Source organism: Salmo salar, chromosome ssa26 (genome assembly GCF_905237065.1).
Source record: "Salmo salar chromosome ssa26, Ssal_v3.1, whole genome shotgun sequence".
In the NCBI taxonomy this organism is placed as follows: domain Eukaryota; kingdom Metazoa; phylum Chordata; class Actinopteri; order Salmoniformes; family Salmonidae; genus Salmo; species Salmo salar.
The window spans coordinates 50,926,180-50,948,679 of record NC_059467.1 but is presented as its reverse complement, the minus strand read 5'-3'; the positions used below and the strand labels follow the sequence as shown (position 1 = coordinate 50,948,679).

The 22,500-nt window shown below is 44.4% G+C and overlaps 1 protein-coding gene across 6 annotated transcripts in view; it reads left to right on the top strand.

The window, feature by feature from the left end:
- Positions 1-22,500, top strand: part of vps13c (vacuolar protein sorting 13 homolog C) — a 225,915-nt gene that overhangs the window by 86,873 nt on the left and 116,542 nt on the right. For all 6 annotated transcript variants that reach the window (XM_045709067.1, XM_045709065.1, XM_045709066.1 and 3 more), the window contains 10 exons: positions 2,478-2,628; positions 4,224-4,340; positions 4,471-4,574; positions 4,789-4,956; positions 10,426-10,730; positions 12,782-12,929; positions 14,564-14,672; positions 20,031-20,185; positions 20,747-20,906; positions 22,195-22,274. In XM_045709067.1, the coding sequence (XP_045565023.1) occupies positions 2,478-2,628; positions 4,224-4,340; positions 4,471-4,574; positions 4,789-4,956; positions 10,426-10,730; positions 12,782-12,929; positions 14,564-14,672; positions 20,031-20,185; positions 20,747-20,906; positions 22,195-22,274 (1,497 nt within the window). The remainder of the gene's footprint in view (positions 1-2,477; positions 2,629-4,223; positions 4,341-4,470; positions 4,575-4,788; positions 4,957-10,425; positions 10,731-12,781; positions 12,930-14,563; positions 14,673-20,030; positions 20,186-20,746; positions 20,907-22,194; positions 22,275-22,500) is intronic.

Here is a 22,500-nt window from a genome sequence, read left to right as displayed (position 1 = left end):
GTGTTTGTTGAGGGCTGAGAAAAGGTTACAGGTAATTTGTTGAGGGCTGACAAAAGGTTACAGGTGTTTGTTGAGGGCTGAGAAAAGGTTACAGGTGTTGGCTGAGAAAAGGTTACATGTGTTTGTTGATGGATGACAAAAGGTTACAGGTGTTTGTAGATGGATGACAAAAGGTTACAGGTGTTGAGGGCTGAGAAAAGGTTACAGGTGTTGAGGGCTGAGAAAAGGTTACATGTGTTTGTTGAGGGCTGAGAAAAGGTTACAGGTGTTTGTAGATGGATGACGAAAGGTTACAGGTGTTTGTTGATGGCTGAGAATAGGTTACAGGTTACAGACCCCAGTAGGATCCTAGTAGTAGGTATCTGTATTGATGTGTCTCAGTAGTTCTAGTAGTAGGTATCTGTATTGATGTAGTTCTAGTAGGATCCTGGTAGTAGGTATCTGTATTGATGTAGTTCTAGTAGGATCCTAGTAGTAGGTATCTGTATTGATGTAGTTCTAGTAGGATCCTAGTAGTAGGTATCTGTATTGATGTAGTTCTAGTAGGATCCTAGTAGTAGGTATCTGTATTGATGTGTCTCAGTAGTTCTAGTAGGATCCTGGTAGTAGGTATCTGTATTGATGTAGTTCTAGTAGGATCCTAGTAGTAGTTATCTGTATTGATGTAGTTCTAGTAGGATCCTAGTAGTAGGTATCTGTATTGATGTAGTTCTAGTAGTAGTTATCTGTATTGATGTAGTTCTAGTAGGATCCTAGTAGTAGGTATCTGTATTGATGTAGTTCTAGTAGGATCCTAGTAGTAGGTATCTGTATTGATGTAGTTCTAGTAGTAGTTATCTGTATTGATGTAGTTCTAGTAGGATCCTGGTAGTAGGTATCTGTATTGATGTAGTTCTAGTAGGATCCTGGTAGTAGGTATCTGTATTGATGTGTCTCAGTAGTTCTAGTAGGATCCTGTTAGTAGGTATCTGTATTGATGTAGTTCTAGTAGTAGGTATCTGTATTGATGTAGTTGTAGTAGGATCCTGGTAGTAGGTATCTGTATTGATGTAGTTCTAGTAGGATCCTAGTAGTAGGTATCTGTATTGATGTAGTTCTAGTAGGATCCTAGTAGTAGGTATCTGTATTGATGTAGTTCTAGTAGTAGTTATCTGTATTGATGTAGTTCTAGTAGGATCCTGGTAGTAGGTATTGGTATTGATGATGTAGTTCTAGTAGGATCCTGGTAGTAGGTATCTGTATTGATGTGTCTCAGTAGTTCTAGTAGGATCCTGTTAGTAGGTATCTGTATTGATGTAGTTCTAGTAGTAGGTATCTGTATTGATGTAGTTGTAGTAGGATCCTGGTAGTAGGTATCTGTATTGATGTAGTTCTAGTAGGATCCTAGTAGTAGGTATCTGTATTGATGTAGTTCTAGTAGGATCCTGGTAGTAGGTATCTGAATTGATGTAGTTCTAGTAGGATCCTGGTAGTAGGTATCTGTATTGATGTAGTTCTAGTAGGATCCTAGTAGTAGGTATCTGTATTGATGTAGTTCTAGTAGGATCCTAGTAGTAGGTATCTGTATTGATGTTTCTCAGTAGTTCTAGTAGGATCCTGGTAGTAGGTATCTGTATTGATGTAGTTCTAGTAGGATCCTAGTAGTAGGTATCTGTATTGATGTAGTTCTAGTAGGATCCTAGTAGTAGGTATCTGTATTGATGTAGTTCTAGTAGGATCCTGGTAGTAGGTATCTGTATTGATGTTTCTCAGTAGTTCTAGTAGGATCCTGGTAGTAGGTATCTGTATTGATGTAGTTCTAGTAGGATCCTAGTAGTAGGTATCTGTATTGATGTAGTTCTAGTCGGATCCTAGTAGTAGGTATCTGTATTGATGTAGTTCTAGTAGGATCCTGGTAGTAGGTATCTGTATTGATGTAGGATCCCAGTAGTAGGTATCTGTATTGATGTAGTTCTAGTAGGATCCTAGTAGTTGGTATCTGTATTGATGTTTCTCAGTAGTTCTAGTAGGATCCTAGTAGTAGGTATCTGTATTGATGTAGTTCTAGTAGGATCCTAGTAGTAGGGATCTGTATTGATGTGTCTCAGTAGTTCTAGTAGGATCCTGGTAGTAGGTATCTGTATTGATGTAGTTCTAGTAGGATCCTAGTAGTAGGTATCTGTATTGATGTAGTTCTAGTAGGATCCTGGTAGTAGGTATCTGTATTGATGTAGTTCTAGTAGGATCCTAGTAGTAGGTATCTGTATTGATGTAGTTCTAGTAGGATCCTGGTAGTAGGTATCTGTATTGATGTAGGATCCCAGTAGTAGGTATCTGTATTGATGTAGTTCTAGTAGTAGGTATCTGTATTGATGTAGTTCTAGTAGGATCCTAGTAGTAGGTATCTGTATTCATCATGTGACTCAGTAATTGTAGTAGTATTGATTATATATTAATATGTATCGGTACAGTATTAACATGAATGGTTGTATCTCCAGGTGGAGTTGTCATCTCTAGACTTTCTCCTCCACACCAAAGCGCTCCTCTCCACCATCAACTATCTGAACACAGCCGTACCCCAGGAGCTGACAGCCTCCAAGGACAGAGAGGCCAAGAAACAGGTGGACACGGCTGGACATGGGAAGACAGGTATACATTATGCTATGCTATGCTATAATATACTATACTTCAATATACTGTACTGTACTATAATATACTGTACTGTACCATACTATACTATAATATACTATGCTGTACTATAATATTCTATACCATACTATACTATACCATACTATAATATTCTGTACTATACCATACTATAATATTCTGTACTATACCATACTATAATATACCATACTATAATATACTATACTATAATATACTACACTGTACTATAATATACCGTACCATACTATAACATAACATACCATACTATAATATACTATAATATCACATACTGTACTGTGCCATACCATACTATAAATACTATACCATATTATAATATACTATACCATACTATAATATACTATACCATACTATCATATAATATACTGTACTTTACCATATTATATCATAATATACTTTACCATACTATATTATATAAAATACTATAATAATATACTGTTCTATACCATACTTTAACATACCATATTATAATATACCATACTATAATATACCATACTGTTCTATACTTTAACATACCATACTATAATATACCATACTATAATATAATATACTCTGCTATACCATGCTTTAATATACCATACTATAATATACCATACTATAATATACCATACTGTTCTATACTTTAACATACCATATTATAATATATCATACTATAATATACCATACTATAATATAATATACTCTGCTATACCATGCTTTAATATACCATACTATAATATACTATAATATATTATACTGTTCTATACTTTAATATACCATACTATAATATACCATACTGTTCTATACTATAATATGCCATACTATAATATAATATACTGTTCTATACCACACTTTAATATACCATACTATAATATACCATACTATAATATACCATACTGTTCTATACTTTAATATACCATACTATAATATACCATACTATAAGATAATATACTGTTCTATACTTTAATATACCATACTATCATATGCCATACTTTAATATACCATACTATAATATACCGTACTGTACCATACTATGATGTAATATACTATACCATACTATCCATACTATACTATACCATAATATAATGTACTATACCATACTATAATGTACCGTACTGTACCATACTATAATGTACCATACTGATATACCATACTATAATGTAATATAATATACCATACTATACTATACCATAATATAATGTACTATACCATACTATAATATACCATACTATAATATACCATATTATAATATAATATACCGTACTATAATATACTGTACCATACTATACCATAATATAATGTACTATACCATACTATGATATACTATAATATACTGTACCATACTATACCATAATATAATGTACTATACCATACTATGATATACTATAATATACCGTACTATACCATACTGATATACCATACTATACCATACTATGATATACTATCATATACCGTACTATACCATACTATGATATACTATCATATACTGTACTATATTTAGTGTCTGTAGGTCAACATGTGGCCATTAAAGACTAGTATTAACTCTGTTCAAATGTCGTTTCGTTGTTCTCCTCCTCCAGTGTCGAAAGGAGCAAAATACGGCAATGTGTTCAACTTCAAACTGTTTGCTCAGCTGGGTTCATTCCGTGTGGAGGTCTGTGATGACCGGCGGAACATCGCTGACATCAGAATACAAGGTAAGACCTGTGACCAATCATCTGAAAGAAGACTTATTTTATTTATTTTCTGTTTTTAATACACTGATTTACATACAGTGTATTAACTGTGTGGATGGGAGTGTACTTGACTTGACTAATTTATCATCAGGTATTGATGGGTCAGTGCTGGTCCAGGCCAAAGAGACAGCGGTGTTCGCCAGGCTCAGGGACATAGTTGTGCTGGATGTCGACCCCAAAACCATCCACAAAAAGGTGATTTTTGATTTAAAAGGATTATTGCGTTGGTCCTGTCTCAGTTAACTCTACCTGTTTCATTTTTTCCGGTACTATTGACTAGTACAGACAGAAGTTACACCATGTTCTGTCATTACACATCATTAGTGAGCTGAAGGGCTAGTTAGTAGTAATGTAGTCTGTTTTATTACAAGGAGGCTGTATCATCATCATCATACTGTGATCCTGTTAGGCGGTGTCCTTCGTGGGCGAGGAGGTGTTCAGCTTTCAGATGTCCCTGTATCCCAGCGCTACGGAGGGAGAAGGTTACTCGGACACCTCCAAGGTGGACGGGAAGGTTACCATGAGGCTGGGCTGCATCCAGATCGTCTATCTGCACAAGTTCCTCATGTCTCTACTGGTGAGGAGAACATCAGGGATGGGTATCGAGCTGACAGCAGGGTAGGGCTTAATTCCATTTCAAATCAGGAAGTACACAGAAATTCCAATCACCTTCAATGCTTTTCAATTAGGATTAAAAAAAAAATGGAATTCAAATGTTGTTTACTTTCTGAATGGAAATGGAATTGGTCCCAACTGGGAGACATGTTGAGATATAAACTTCACCACTGAATGTGACATGGTTTAATACTACCTATCTCATTCATTTAGGAAATGTAGAGATATGTATGAGGGTTATGTCTATGTATCTTGCTATGTGCTAATTTCCTACACCCAGATTAAACCTATTCCTCCACTAAAAAGTACTTTCAATGGAGATTCTCTATTGAACATGTTCAGGAATAGGATTGATCTTGATCCAGGAAACCAGCCCTTTATGTTGCAAGGGGAACGTTATTAGGATGTTTTGGTCAATTTGAGCCCTTTCATGTTACCAGGAAACCTTAAAACATTATTTTAATTTCTGACAGCCTGTTTCCTTTTATTGTTTCTCTTTATCCTGTTATGTAATTGTTTATCTTCTGTATCTGAACTCTTTCTTTTTCAATTTCTCCAGGCCTCTTATAGCTATCACTGTCCTCAGTATGTGTAAATCTGTGGTGTTTTCTCCAGGCCTCTTATAGCTATCACTGTCCTCAGTATGTGTAAATCTGTGGTGTTTTCTCCAGGCCTCTTATAGCTATCACTGTCCTCAGTATGTGTAAATCTGTGGTGTTTTCTCCAGGCCTCTTATAGCTATCACTGTCCTCAGTATGTGTAAATCTGTGGTGTTTTCTCCAGGCCTCTTATAGCTATCACTGTCCTCAGTATGTGTAAATCTGTGGTGTTTTCTCCAGGCCTCTTATAGCTATCACTGTCCTCAGTATGTGTAAATCTGTGGTGTTTTCTCCAGGCCTCTTATAGCTATCACTGTCCTCAGTATGTGTAAATCTGTGGTGTTTTCTCCAGGCCTCTTATAGCTATCAGTATCCTCAGTATCCCTCTCCTTATGAGGTACAGTTTATGGCATGCTCTATAGCACTAAACTACAGATTATGGCATGCAGCAAAGCACTAAACTACAGATTATGGCATGCAGCACACCACTAAACTACAGCATTCACCCTCTGCTTTGCAGCTTCACCACACCCAGACACCACAGCACTGTTAACCACTACCTTACGCCCCAGGGCCCTAGCTTAAGGACAGGGTTAGGGCCCTAGCTTAAGGACAGGGTTAGGGCCCTAGTTTAAGGACAGGGTTAGGGCCCTAGCTTAAGGACAGGGTCAGGGCCCTAGTTTAAGGACAGGGTTAGGGCCCTAGCTTAAGGACAGGGTTAGGGCCCTAGCAGACAGGGTCAGGGCCCTAGTGTAAGGACAGGGTTAGGGCCCTAGCTTAAGGACAGGGTTAGGGCCCTAGCTTAAGGACAGGGTCAGGGCCCTAGTTTAAGGACAGGGTCAGGGCCCTAGCTTAAGGACAGGGTTAGGGCCCTAGCTTAAGGACAGGGTCAGGGCCCTAGCTTAAGGACAGGGTTAGGGCCCTAGCTTAAGGACAGGGTTAGGGCCCTAGCTTAAGGACAGGGTCAGGGCCCTAGTTTAAGGACAGGGTTAGGGCCCTAGCTTAAGGACAGGGTCAGGGCCCTAGCTTAAGGACAGGGTTAGGGCCCTAGCTTAAGGACAGGGTTAGGGCCCTAGCTTAAGGACAGGGTCAGGGCCCTAGTTTAAGGACAGGGTCAGGGCCCTAGCTTAAGGACAGGGTTAGGGCCCTAGTTTAAGGACAGGGTCAGGGCCCTAGCTTAAGGACAGGGTTAGGGCCCTAGCTTAAGGACAGGGTTAGGGCCCTAGCTTAAGGACAGGGTTAGGGCCCTAGCTTAAGGACCGGGTCAGGGCCCTAGTTTAAGGACAGGGTTAGGGCCCTAGCTTAAGGACAGGGTCAGGGCCCTAGCTTAAGGACAGGGTCAGGGCCCTAGCTTAAGGACAGGGTTAGGGCCCTAGCTTAAGGACAGGGTTAGGGCCCTAGCTTAAGGACAGGGTTAGGGCCCTAGCTTAAGGACAGGGTTAGGGCCCTAGTTTTAAGGACAGGGTTAGGGCCCTAGTTTTAAGGACAGGGTTAGGGCCCTAGTTTTAAGGACAGGGTTAGGGCCCTAGCTTAAGGACAGGGTTAGGGCCCTAGCTTAAGGACAGGGTTAGGGCCCTAGCTTAAGGACAGGGTTAGGGCCCTAGCTTAGAGGTTAACAGGGTTGGGGCAATTCCATTTCAATTCATGGAATTAGACCCTAGTAAGGACCAGGGCTAGGGCCCTAACCCTGTCCTTAAGCTAGGGCCCTAGCCCTAGGGCCTTACTCACAGGGTTAATTCCAATGAATTGAAATGGAATTGACCCCCAACCCTGTTAAGAACCTATACGTTTTACACTTTACTCACAGAAACGTTTAACCCTTATGTGACCGAGTGGGCTTGTGCAAACCCAGATCTGTTTTTGTGTAGCCAACTCCCATGGTCATGTTTGGTGTCACCGTGTCCATAGATAGGAGTTGGCAAGACAGCACCAACAGATCTGGGTCCAGGCTAGACGGCACCAACAGATCTGGGTCCAGGCTAGACGGCACCAACAGATCTGGGTCCAGGCTAGACGGCACCAACAGATCTGGGTTCAGGCTAGACGGCACCAACAGATCTGGGTCCAGGCTTTGACAGCACCAACAGATCTGGGTCCAGGCTTTGACGGCACCAACAGATCTGGGTCCAGGCTTTGACAGCACCAACAGATCTGGGTCCAGGCTAGACAGCACCAACAGATCTGGGTCCAGGCTTTGACAGCACCAACAGATCTGGGTCCAGGCTTTGACAGCACCAACAGATCTGGGTCCAGGCTTTGACAGCACCAACAGATCTGGGTCCAGGCTAGACAGCACCAACAGATCTGGGTCCAGGCTTTGACAGCACCAACAGATCTGGGTCCAGGCTTTGACAGCACCAACAGATCTGGGTCCAGGCTTTGACAGCACCAACAGATCTGGGTCCAGGCTTTGACAGCACCAACAGATCTGGGTCCAGGCTTTGACAGCACCAACAGATCTGGGTCCAGGCTTTGACGGCACCAACAGATCTGGGTCCAGGCTAGACGGCACCAACAGATCTGGGTTCAGGCTAGACGGCACCAACAGATCTGGGTCCAGGCTAGACGGCACCAACAGATCTGGGTCCAGGCTTTGACAGCACCAACAGATCTGGGTCCAGGCTAGACATCACCAACAGATCTGGGTCCAGGCTAGACAGCACCAACAGATCTGGGTTCAGGCTAGACGGCACCAACAGATCTGGGTCCAGGCTAGACGGCACCAACAGATCTGGGTCCAGGCTTTGACAGCACCAACAGATCTGGGTCCAGGCTTTGACAGCACCAACAGATCTGGGTCCAGGCTTTGACAGCACCAACAGATCTGGGTCCAGGCTAGACAGCACCAACAGATCTGGGTCCAGGCTAGACGGCACCAACAGATTTGGGTTCAGGCTAGACGGCACCAACAGATCTGGGGCCAGGCTAGACAGCACCAACAGATCTGGGTCCAGGTTAGACAGCACCAACAGATCTGGGTCCAGGCTAGCTCAACTCCCTCCAACTCCTCCTGTGTGTTTTAAGTCGATGGTTGTGTGGGCGAAACCATCCAAATGAAAAGCATTCCTAGTTGCCATGCAGATACCTAGTTGCCATGCAGATACCTAGTTGCCATGCAGATACCTAGTTGCCATGCAGATACCTAGTTGCCTTGCAGATACCAACATGAAAGCAGCAGAGGGGAAGCAGAGGGGAAGCGGTAATTCAGTCAGGTGGTATTTCAAGAGGTAGTCGGTGTTTCGGGTCCTAGCTGTGTTTTAATAACTCTCATCTCTAGGTAAGAAATACAGCAGACCCCTCTCTTGATGAAAGATATATTTATAAAGAGAAGAGACAGCTTGATGAAAGATATATTTATAAAGAGAAGAAGAGACAGCTTGATGAAAGATATATTTATAAAGAGAAGAAGAGAGATCATAGTTACTATAGCTTGATGAAAGATATATTTATAAAGAGAAGAAGAGACATCATAGTTACTATAGCTTGATGAAAGATATATTTATAAAGAGAAGAAGAGAGATCATAGTTACTATAGCTTGATGAAAGATATATTTATAAAGAGAAGAAGAGACAGCATAGTTACTATAGCTTGATGAAAGATATATTTATAAAGAGAAGAAGAGACAGCATAGTTACTATAGCTTGATGAAAGATATATTTATAAAGAGAAGAAGAGACAGCTTGATGAAAGATATATTTATAAAGAGAAGAAGAGACAGCATAGTTACTATAGCTTGATGAAAGATATATTTATAAAGAGAAGAAGAGACAGCATAGTTACTATAGCTTGATGAAAGATATATTTATAAAGAGAAGAAGAGAGATCATAGTTACTATAGCTTGATGAAAGATATATTTATAAAGAGAAGAAGAGACATCATAGTTACTATAGCTTGATGAAAGATATATTTATAAAGAGAAGAAGAGACAGCTTGATGAAAGATATATTTATAAAGAGAAGAAGAGACAGCATAGTTACTATAGCTTGATGAAAGATATATTTATAAAGAGAAGAAGAGACATCATAGTTACTATAGCTTGATGAAAGATATATTTATAAAGAGAAGAAGAGACAGCATAGTTACTATAGCTTGATGAAAGATATATTTATAAAGAGAAGAAGAGAGATCATAGTTACTATAGCTTGATGAAAGATATATTTATAAAGAGAAGAAGAGACATCATAGTTACTATAGCTTGATGTGTGATTTGTTGGGATGTATGGCATGTCCATCTTGACTGAACATATTTCTCTGTGGACATGCTGTATGTAAAAACTGTTGTTGATGACGCGGTGTGGTAAAGTATTTGATTGGTCTGTTTTCCAGTTGAAAGGATGCTCCGGTCTTGATTACATGTCAATAGCCTTGTCTCTTTCTATGTAAAGGCTCTTGCTCCTGTTTCTAAATCTCATTGGCCCTTTTAGAAATCTCTCTGAACTTTGTGGAATGGTCTGTCGTCGCACGGGAAAAATAGGAATGTTTTTCATGCACAACGTCACAACCCGACTCGCTCCTCATTTCAAGTGCTACGCAAATCTCACTCAACTGCCATTTTTATAAAACCTCTTATAACGGCGTACTGTATCCTCCTGCATTTTCAATCCTTCCATCTGTTGTTCACCTTCCCTCTGTCTTTGTGAATTCACTTCCACTAAACAGTGTTTTAAGGTTACACATTTGCATCACCTAGTTTCACATTTGTTATGTATAACATATAACATCCCCTGTCATTGTTCCTTTACCATGGCTGACATTAGACTACTGTACAGAACCTCGGCATGTCTGTCCTGCTGTATTAGTGTCTTCATGGTCTCGGTCTTCGTCCCCCAGACGTTTCTGGATAACTTCCAGACAGCCAAAGAGGCGGTGAGTGCGGCCACGGCCCAGGCAGCAGAGAAGGCAGCCTCCAGCGTCAGAGACTTCGCCCAGAAGAGCTTCCGTCTCTCCATGGACATCAGGCTGAAGGCTCCTCTCATCATCATCCCCCAGTCCTCCACCTCACACAATGCGTTTGTGGTGGACCTGGGGCTCATCACCGTGGGAAACAGCTTCAGTCTGATGTCAGCTGAAGGGTTCCTGCTCCCCGCTGTGTTGGACACGATGGATGTTAAGCTCACTCAGCTCAAACTGTCCAGGTATTAGAGGAGATGGATGTTAAACTCACTCAGCTCAAACTGTCCAGGTATTAGAGGAGATGGATGTTAAGCTCACTCAGCTCAAACTGTCCAGGTATTAGAGGAGATGGATGTTAAACTCACTCAGCTCAAACTGTCCAGGTATTAGAGGAGATGGATGTTAAGCTTACTCAGCTCAAACTGTCCAGGTATTAGAGGAGATGGATGTTAAGCTCACTCAGCTCAAACTGTCCAGGTATTAGAGGAGATGGATGTTAATCTCACTCAGCTCAAACTGTCCAGGTATTAGAGGAGATGGATGTTAAGCTCACTCAGCTCAAACTGTCCAGGTATTAGAGGAGATGGATGTTAAGCTCACTCAGCTCAAACTGTCCAGGTATTAGAGGAGATGGATGTTAAGCTCACTCAGCTCAAACTGTCCAGGTATTAGAGGAGATGGATGTTAAACTCACTCAGCTCAAACTGTCCAGGTATTAGAGGAGATGGATGTTAAGCTCACTCAGCTCAAACTGTCCAGGTATTAGAGGAGATGGATGTTAAGCTCACTCAGCTCAAACTGTCCAGGTATTAGAGGAGATGGATGTTAAGCTCACTCAGCTCAAACTGTCCAGGTATTAGAGGAGATGGATGTTAAGCTCACTCAGCTCAAACTGTCCAGGTATTAGAGGAGATGGATGTTAATCTCACTCAGCTCAAACTGTCCAGGTATTAGAGGAGATGGATGTTAAGCTCACTCAGCTCAAACTGTCCAGGTATTAGAGGAGATGGATGTTAAGCTCACTCAGCTCAAACTGTCCAGGTATTAGAGGAGATGGATGTTAAGCTCACTCAGCTCAAACTGTCCAGGTATTAGAGGAGATGGATGTTAATCTCACTCAGCTCAAACTGTCCAGGTATTAGAGGAGATGGATGTTAAGCTCACTCAGCTCAAACTGTCCAGGTATTAGAGGAGATGGATGTTAAGCTCACTCAGCTCAAACTGTCCAGGTATTAGAGGAGATGGATGTTAAGCTCACTCAGCTCAAACTGTCCAGGTATTAGAGGAGATGGATGTTAATCTCACTCAGCTCAAACTGTCCAGGTATTAGAGGAGATGGATGTTAATCTCACTCAGCTCAAACTGTCCAGGTATTAGAGGAGATGGATGTTAAGCTCACTCAGCTCAAACTGTCCAGGTATTAGAGGAGATGGATGTTAAGCTCACTCAGCTCAAACTGTCCAGGTATTAGAGGAGATGGATGTTAAGCTCACTCAGCTCAAACTGTCCAGGTATTAGAGGAGATGGATGTTAAACTCACTCAGCTCAAACTGTCCAGGTATTAGAGGAGATGGATGTTAAACTCACTCAGCTCAAACTGTCCAGGTATTAGAGGAGATGGATGTTAAGCTCACTCAGCTCAAACTGTCCAGGTATTAGAGGAGATGGATGTTAAACTCACTCAGCTCAAACTGTCCAGGTATTAGAGGAGATGGATGTTAAACTCACTCAGCTCAAACTGTCCAGGTATTAGAGGAGATGGATGTTAAGCTCACTCAGCTCAAACTGTCCAGGTATTAGAGGAGATGGATGTTAAGCTCACTCAGCTCAAACTGTCCAGGTATTAGAGGAGATGGATGTTAATCTCACTCAGCTCAAACTGTCCAGGTATTAGAGGAGATGGATGTTAAGCTCACTCAGCTCAAACTGTCCAGGTATTAGAGGAGATGGATGTTAATCTCACTCAGCTCAAACTGTCCAGGTATTAGAGGAGATGGATGTTAAGCTCACTCAGCTCAAACTGTCCAGGTATTAGAGGAGATGGATGTTAAACTCACTCAGCTCAAACTGTCCAGGTATTAGAAGAGATGGATGTTAAGCTCACTCAGCTCAAACTGTCCAGGTATTAGAGGAGATTAAAATAGGACATACTGCTTGGTGTGTGTGTGTGTGTGTGTGTGTGTGTGTGTGTGTGTGTGTGCGTGCGCGTGCGTGGAGCCAGATTGTTAGCGTACTCATTTGAAGTGTGTGTGTCCTCTGATTGGGTAATCCCACTTTATTTGTCTCTCCATAGGACCACGCTGAAACAAGGCTCCCCACAGACAGACATTGAGATCCTTCAGCCAATCAATTTAGAGCTTCTGGTCAAACGGAACCTGGCCTCTTCCTGGTACAACAAGATCCCTGGAGTAGAGGTTCAAGGAATGCTCAAGTCCATGAATGTAGGTTTACTGACCCCCTAATCCTGACCCCCTAATCCTGACCCCCTAACACTGACCCTGACCCCCTAATACTAACCCCCTAACACTGACCCCTAACACTGACCCTGACCCCCTAAACCTGACCCCCTAACCCTGACCCTGACCCCCTAACCCTGACCCCCTAACCCTGACCCTGACCCCCTAACACTGACCCCCTACCCTGACCCCCTAACCCTGAACCTGACCCCTAACACTGACCCTGACCCCCTAACACTGACCCCCTAACCCTGACCCTCTAACCCTGACCCCTAATACTAACCCCCTAACACTAACCCTGACCCCCTAACCCTGACCCCCTGACCCTGACCCCTAATACTAACCCCCTACTACTGACCCCCTAACACTAACCCTGACCCCTAACCCTGACCCCCTAACCCTGAACCCCTTAACACTGACCCCTAACACTGACCCCCTGACAGTGACCCTAACCCTGACCCCTACACTGAACCCCTTAACCCTGACCCCTAACATTGACCCTGACCCCTAACATAGACCCTAACCCCTAACCCTGACCCCATAATACTAACCCCCTAACACTGACCCCTAACACTAACCCTGACCCTCTAATCCTGACCCCTAACCCTGAACCCCTTAACACTGACCCCCTAACACTGACCCCCTAACATAGACCCTGACCCCCTAACATAGACCCTGACCCCCTACACTGACCCCCTAACACTGACCCCCTAACATAGACCCTGACCCCCTAACATTGACCCTGACCCCCTAACACTGAACCTGACCCCCTAACATAGACCCTGACCCCTAACATTGACCCTGACCCCCTAACATTGACCCTGACCCCCTAACATTGACCCTGACCCCTAACATTGACCCTGACCCCTAACATAGACCCTGACCCCCTAACATAGACCCTAACCCCTAACATAGACCCTGACCCCCTACACTGACCCCCTAACACTGACCCCCTAACATTGACCCTGACCCCTAACATAGACCCTGACCCCCTACACTGACCCCCCTAACACTGACCCCCTAACATTGACCCTGACCCCTAACATAGACCCTGACCCCTAACATAGACCCTGACCCCCTAACACTGACCCCCTAACATAGACCCTGACCCCCTAACATAGACCCTGACCCCTAACATAGACCCTGACCCCCTACACTGACCCTGACCCCCTAACATAGACCCTAACCCCCTAACATAGACCCTAACCCTAGAGTACAGATCCAAGGAGACCCTCAAGTCTATGAATGTAGGAACATCTTCCATTTTATTTATTTTCAGCTAGTTTTTTCCACTTCCACTGACAGCTGGTGGTTTTCTGGATACAGAAGTTACCTTGTAGGAGAACAAAATCTTCCTAGTAACACAGATGTCTTCCCTGTAGCTCAGTTGGTAGAGCATGGTGTTTGCAACGCCAGGGTTGTGGGTTCGATTCCCACGGGGGGCCAGCACAGAAAAAAAAAAAAAATGTATGAAATTGTATGAAATGTATGCATTCACTACTGTAAGTCGCTCTGGACAAGAGCGTCTGCTAAATGACTAAAATGTAATGTAAATGATCTCAATGGGATCTAGTTTTATAAATAAGATGTGTTCTGTCTTTTTAATGTCCTCCCTCCAGATGGCTCTAGGTCAGGAGGACTTTGGTGTTCTGATGAAGATACTGGGGGAGAACATCGGAGAGGGCAGCAAGGAGCACATCATGGATGTTAAGAAACAAGTAGCCCAAGGTAGGTCATAGTGACTTACACACCAGACACACTGTAACTAGGGCCTGGAGGTAGATCATAGTGACTTACACACTGTAACTAGGGCATGGAGTTTTTCCTGGTCACTTCATCTTATTGTCACTCCTGGCCCTAAAGAGACTGTAAGCCGTAGAACTAGAATGAATGGAACAGAGGGGTGTTATAATGGGTGGACTGGCGGCCATTGTGGTTGTACCCGTAGGAGCAAAGCAGAACGTAAAAGCAGGAAGTGTACCCATGTGTTTACCAGTCAAATTGCCAGGGTTAGAGGATCCATTCCCATTCTATTCATTATATTTCTGTGCTGTAACCATTCCAGAAGGACAGCTTTTGATAAGCAGAATCAAATTAACTGAAAGTGGATAGTTACACTGATCCCAGATCAGTTTGTCCTGACAACTCGTATGATGCAATAACCAGCATTCAGGGCGGCAGGTAGCCTAGTGGTTAGAGCGTTGGGCCAGTAACCAGCAGGTAGCCTAGTGGTTAGAGCGTTGGGTCAGTAACCAGCAGGTAACCTAGTGGTTAGAGCGTTGGGCCAGTAACCAGCAGGTAGCCTAGTGGTTAGAGCGTTGGGCCAGTAACCAGCAGGTAGCCTAGTGGTTAGAGCGTTGGGCCAGTAACCAGCAGGTAGCCTAGTGGTTAGAGCGTTGGGCCAGTAACCAGCAGGTAGCCTAGTGGTTAGAGCGTTGGGCCAGTAACCAGCAGGTAGCCTAGTGGTTAGAGCGTTGGGCCAGTAACCAGCAGGTAGCCTAGTGGTTAGAGCGTTGGGCCAGTAACCAGCAGGTAGACTAGTGGTTAGAGCGTTGGGCCAGTAACCAGCAGGTAGCCTAGTGGTTAGAGCGTTGGCGCCAGTAACCAGCAGGTAGCCTAGTGGTTAGAGCGTTGGACCAGTAACCAGCAGGTAGCCTAGTGGTTAGAGCGTTGGGCCAGTAACCAGCAGGTAGCCTAGTGGTTAGAGCGTTGGACCAGTAACCAGCAGGTAGCCTAGTGGTTAGAGCGTTGGGCCAGTAACCAGCAGGTAGCCTAGTGGTTAGAGCTTTGGGCAAGTAACCAGCAGGTAGCCTAGTGGTTCGAGCGTTGGGCCAGTAACCATTTACATTACATTTAAGTCATTTAGCAGACGCTCTTATCCAGAGCGACTTACAAATTGGTGCATTCACCTTATAATATCCAGTGGAACAACCACTTTACAATAGTGCATCTAAATATTTTAAGGGGGGGGGGGGTTAGAAGGATTACTTTATCCTATCCCAGGTATTCCTTAAAGAGGTGGGGTTTCAGGTGTCTCCGGAAGGTGGTGATTGACTCCGCTGTCCTGGCGTCGTGAGGGAGCTTGTTCCACCATTGGGGTGCCAGAGTAGCGAACAGTTTTGACTGGGCTGAGCGGGAACTGTGCTTCCTCAGAGGTAGGGAGGCGAGCAGGCCAGAGGTGGATGAACGCAGTGCCCTTGTTTGGGTGTAGGGCCTGATCAGAGCCTGAAGGTACGGAGGTGCCGTTCCCCTCACAGCTCCGTAGGCAAGCACCATGGTCTTGTAGCGGATGCGAGCTTCAACTGGAAGCCAGTGGAGAGAGCGGAGGAGCGGGGTGACGTGAGAGAACTTGGTAAGGTTGAACACCAGACGGGCTGCGGCGTTCTGGATGAGTTGTAGGGGTTTAATGGCACAGGCCGGGAGCCCAGCCAACAGCGAGTTGCAGTAATCCAGACGGGAGATGACAAGTGCCTGGATTAGGACCTGCGCCGCTTCCTGTGTGAGGCAGGGTCGTACTCTGCGAATGTTGTAGAGCATGAACCTACAGGATCGGTTCACCGCCTTGATGTTAGTGGAGAACGACAGGGTGTTGTCCAGGGTCACGCCGAGGCTCTTAGCACTCTGGGAGGAGGACACAAGGGAGTTGTCAACCGTGATGGCGAGATCATGGAACGGGCAGTCCTTCCCCGGGAGGAAGAGCAGCTCCATCTTGCCGAGGTTCAGCTTGAGGTGGTGATCCGTCATCCACACTGATATGTCTGCCAGACATGCAGAGATGCGATTCGCCACCTGGTTGTCAGAAGGGGCAAAGGAGAAGATGAATTGTGTGTCATCTGCATAGCAATGATATGAGAGACCATGTGAGGATATGACAGAGCCAAGTGACTTGGTGTATAGCGAGAATAGGAGAGGGCCTAGAACAGAGCCCTGGGGGACACCAGTGGTGAGAGCACGTGGTGCGGAGACAGATTCTCGCCACGCCACCTGGTAGGAGCGACCTGTCAGGTAGGACGCAATCCAAGCGTGGGCCGCGCCGGAGATGCCCAGCTCGGAGAGGGTGGAGAGGAGGATCTGATGGTTCACAGTATCAAAGGCAGCAGATAGGTCTAGAAGGATGAGAGCAGAGGAGAGAGAGTTAGCTTTAGCAGTGCGGAGAGCCTCCGTGACACAGAGAAGAGCAGTCGCAGTTGAATGCCCAGTCTTGAAACCTGACTGATTAGGATCAAGAAGGTCATTCTGAGAGAGATAGCAAGAGAGCTGGCCAAGGACAGCACGTTCAAGAGTTTTGGAGAGAAAAGAAAGAAGGGATACTGGTCTGTAGTTGTTGACATCGGAGGGATCGAGTGTAGGTTTTTTCAGAAGGGGTGCAACTCTCGCTCTCTTGAAGACGGAAGGGACGTAGCCAGCGGTCAAGGATGAGTTGATGAGCGAGGTGAGGTAGGGGAGAAGGTCTCCGGAAATGGTCTGGAGAAGAGAGGAGGGGATAGGGTCAAGTGGGCAGGTTGTTGGGCGGCCGGCCGTCACAAGACGCGAGATTTCATCTGGAGAGAGAGGGGAGAAAGAGAGGGAGGAGGGGGGGGGGAGGGGGAGGAGGATTCAGGAGGGAGGAGAAGGTGGCAAAGAGCTTCCTAGGGTTAGAGGCAGATGCTTGGAGTTTAGAGTGGTAGAAAGTGGCTTTAGCAGCAGAGACAGAAGAGGAAAATGTAGAGCGGAGGGAGTGAAAGGATGCCAGGTCCGCAGGGAGGCGAGTTTTCCTCCATTTCCGCTCGGCTGCCCGGAGCCCTGTTCTGTGAGCTCGCAGTGAGTCGTCGAACCACGGAGCAGGAGGGGAGGACCGAGCCGGCCTGGAGGATAGGGGACAGAGGAAATCAAAGGATGCAGAGAGGGAGGAGAGGAGGGTTGAGGGGGCAGAATCAGGAGATAGGTTGGAGAAGGTTTGAGCAGAGGGAAGAGATGATAGGATGGAAGAGGAGAGAGTAGCGGGAGAGAGAGAGCGAAGGTTGGGACGGCGCAATACCATCCGGGTAGGGGCAGAGTGAGAAGTGTTGGATGAGAGCGAGAGGGAAAAGGATACAAGGTAGTGGTCGGAGACTTGGAGGGGAGTTGCAATGAGATTAGTGGAAGAACAGCATCTAGTAAAGATGAGGTCAAGTGTATTGCCTGCCTTGTGAGTAGGGGGGGAAGGTGAGAGGGTGAGGTCAAAAGAGGAGAGGAGTGGAAAGAAGGAGGCAGAGAGGAATGAGTCAAAGGTAGACGTGGGGAGGTTAAAGTCACCCAGAACTGTGAGAGGTGAGCCATCCTCAGGAAAAGAACTTATCAAGGCGTCAAGCTCATTGATGAACTCTCCAAGGGAACATGGAGGGCGATAAATGATAAGGATGTTAAGCTTGAAAGGGCTGGTAACTGTGACAGCATGGAATTCAAATGAGGAGATAGACAGATGGGTCAGGGGAGAAAGAGAGAATGTCCACTTGGGAGAGATGAGGATTCCAGTGCCACCACCCCGCTGGCTCGATGCTCTAGGGGTATGCGAGAACACGTGGGCAGACGAGGAGAGAGCAGTAGGAGTAGCAGTGTTATCTGTGGTGATCCATGTTTCCGTCAGCGCCAGGAAGTCTAGGGACTGGAGGGTAGCATAGGCTGAGATGAACTCAGCCTTGTTGGCCGCAGACCGGCAATTCCAGAGGCTGCCGGAGACCTGGAACTCCACGTGGGTCGTGCGCGCTGGGACCACCAGGTTAGAGTGGCAGCGGCCACGCGGTGTGGAGCGTTTGTATGGCCTGTGCAGAGGGGAGAGAACAGGGATAGACAGACACATAGTTGACAAGCTACAGAAGAGGCTACGCTAATGCAAAGGAGATTGGAATGACAAGTGGACTACACGTCTCGAATGCTCAGAAAGTTAAGCTTACGTTGCAAAAATCTTATTGACTAAAATGACGAAAATGATACAGTACTGCTGGCTGGTGGAGTAGGCTAGCTAGCAGTGGCTACGTTGTTGACTTTGAACGTGTAGCTGGCTAGGTAACCTCGATAGTTTCAGTACTACACCTTGTCATGATACAAAGCAACTTTGTAGCTTTGTAGCTAGCTAGCTAACATAACACTAATCAAGACGTTCCTTTGTAATGTATTTAGTTTCTACAATGCTGCTCGTCGGTAATGGTTGGCTGGGTTAGGAAAAATGGCGTCGCGGGGGACGGAAATAGCTGGCTAGCTAACCTCGATAATTACTAAACTACACAATTATCAAGCTATGACAAAGACAACTATGTAGCTAGCTAGCTAACACTGCACTAGTCAAATCGTTCCGTTGTAAAGTATTAGTATCTACAGCGCTGCTAGTCGGTAACGGTTGGCTAGCTAGCAGTGGGTTAATGATGACTAGGTGTGTTGACTAAGTCTGGTGTCGCAGCTGGCTAGCTCACCTCGATAATTACTCTAAACTACTCAATTATCTTAGATACAGAGACAGCAAAGACAACTATGTAGCTGGCTACCTAACACTAACACTACACTAATCAAGTCAGCAGGTAGCCTAGTGGTTAGAGCGCTGGGCCAGTAACCAGCAGGTAGCCTAGTGGTTAGAGCGTTGGACCAGTAACCAGCAGGTAGCCTAGTGGTTAGAGCGTTGGGCCAGTAAACAGCAGGTAGCCTAGTGGTTAGAGCATTGGGTCAGTAACCAGCAGGTAGCCTAGTGGTTAGAGCGTTGGCGCCAGTAACCGTAAAGGTCACTAGATCGAATCCCCGAACTGACAAGGTAAAAATCTGTCCTTCTGCCCCCTGAACAAGGCAGTTAACCCACTGTTCCTAGGCTGTCATTGAAAATAACAATTTGTTTTTAACTGACTTGCCTAGTTAAATAAAGGTTAAATAAAAATGTTTAACTGATCTAGAACCAGGCTAATTGATGACGTATTGCATGTAAACCCTGAATATGAATTTCCGTTCCACAAGATTGAACAATAAAGTTTTTGAATCTGTAATATTTGCCAGACACAGCAGAGATGGCAAAACAGATGAGCGTGTATTACTAGAGATAATGTGTATTGAACAGATGATAATGTCTTTGCTGGTAATGTCTAGACAAGGCAGAGCAGGCTGAGCGGCACCAGCTGGAGGTGAATGAGGTGGGATGTCTACCTGTGGAGGCTGGAGGACTACAGACTGCTGCGGTCACCAATGGAGGAGGACTGGGGGAAAACATCGTCAATATGCTGCTCAACCTGGAGATTAAGGAGGTAGCTATCTACCGACCTAAACACAGTGGTCTGTTCTGCTTTTATTAGCTGGCTAATTAACACAGTGGTCCGTTGTGCTTTTATTAGCTGGCTAATTAACACAGTGGGCCGTTGTGCTTTTATTAGCTGGCTAATTAACACAGTGGTCCGTTGTGCTTTTATTAGCTGGCTAATTAACACAGTGGTCTGTTCTGCTTTTATTAGCTGGCTAATTAACACAGTGGGCCGTTGTGCTTTTATTAGCTGGCTAATTAACACAGTGGTCCGTTGTGCTTTTATTAGCTGGCTAATATACACAGTGGTCCATATGCTGTAACTTTAGTACTGTACCGAAGCACCAAGGGAAATAAAATGGCTCTTTGTACAGTTGGATGTTGATGCAGTTTAAACTGGTCACTCTCATATCCATCCAATTTTACTCCTTCTACTCCTTCACATCTCCTTCATCGTCTATTACCAAGATCTGGTCAGGTCATTATTGCAAAATGGAATGTGTTGTTAACTAACTAACTAACCTGGTTAAATAAAGGCAGACTAAATATGGTTGTATCTCTCCATCAGGTGGTTCTGAAGCTGAAGAAGTCCAGGTCAGATCAGAAGGAGAGTCCGTTCCTGGTTCTCCACGTAGCCCAGCTGGGCATCCACACCAATGTCAGGAAGTACGACATGGTGGCCACAACGTACATCAAGAAAATCTCCATGAAGTGCCTGGAGTTCTCAGGTCTGTGGCTTTAGCCTGTCGAGGTGTCATGTTGTGTAGGCTAAACTTTATCATGTTGAATATGATCGTTCATATGACATGGTGGCCCACAACCATAGTTACCAGGATTTAAACTGGTCTGACATTCCTGTTAGGAATACAATAGTTACCAGGATTAAACTGGTCTGACATTCCTGTTAGGAATACAATAGTTACCAGGATTTAAACTGGTCTGACATTCCTGTTAGGAATACAATAGTTACCAGGATTTTAAACTGGTCTGACATTCCTGTTAGGAATACAATAGTTACCAGGATTTAAACTGGTCTGACATTCCTGTTAGGAATACAATAATTACCAGGATTTAAACTGGTCTGACATTCCTGTTAGGAATACAATAGTTACCAGGATTTAAACTGGTCTGACATTCCTGTTAGGAATACAATAGTTACCAGGATTTTAAACTGGTCTGACATTCCTGTTAGGAATACAATAGTTACCAGGATTTAAACTGGTCTGACATTCCTGTTAGGAATACAATAGTTACCAGGATTTAAACTGGTCTGACATTCCTGTTAGGAATACAATAGTTACCAGGATTTAAACTGGTCTGACATTCCTGTTAGGAATACAATAGTTACCAGGATTTAAACTGGTCTAACATTCCTGTTAGGAATACAATAGTTACCAGGATTTAAACTGGTCTAACATTCCTGTTAGGAATACAATAGTTACCAGGATTTAAACTGGTCTGACATTCCTGTTAGGAATACAATAGTTACCAGGATTTAAACTGGTCTGACATTCCTGTTAGGAATACAATAGTTACCAGGATTTAAACTGGTCCGACATTCCTGTTAGGTAATACAATAGTTACCAGGATTTAAACTGGTCTGACATTCCTGTTAGGAATACAATAGTTACCAGGATTTAAACTGGTCTGACATTCCTGTTAGGAATACAATAGTTACCAGGATTTAAACTGGTCTGACATTCCTGTTAGGAATACAATAGTTACCAGGATTTAAACTGGTCCGACATTCCTGTTAGGAATACAATAGTTACCAGGATTTAAACTGGTCTGACATTCCTGTTAGGAATACAATAGTTACCAGGATTTAAACTGGTCTGACATTCCTGTTAGGAATACAATAGTTACCAGGATTTAAACTGGTCTGACATTCCTGTTAGGAATACAATAGTTACCAGGATTTAAACTGGTCTGACATTCCTGTTAGGAATACAATCCATCCCAGTGTTCTAGTTGGTGAATCAGAATGCCATTGATTTTCATTTGACTGTTTTATAGATTCCAACGGTGAACCACTGTGTCTGATCAGTTCCTCTGTGGAGTCAGGTGCCGACCTTCTCAAAGTGGAATACTTCAAGGTGGGGACATATCTACTGATTTTGTTATACACTGAATGTACACCTTCCTAATATTGAGTTGCAACCCCCTTTCTCCCTCAGAACAGCCTCAATTCTTTGAGGCATGGGCCACAGGGATGCTGGTCTATACCTCTAGCCCGGTCTATACCTCTAGCCCGGTCTATACCTCTAGCCCGGTCTATACCTCTAGCCCGGTCTCTACCTCTAGCCCGGTCTCTACCTCTAG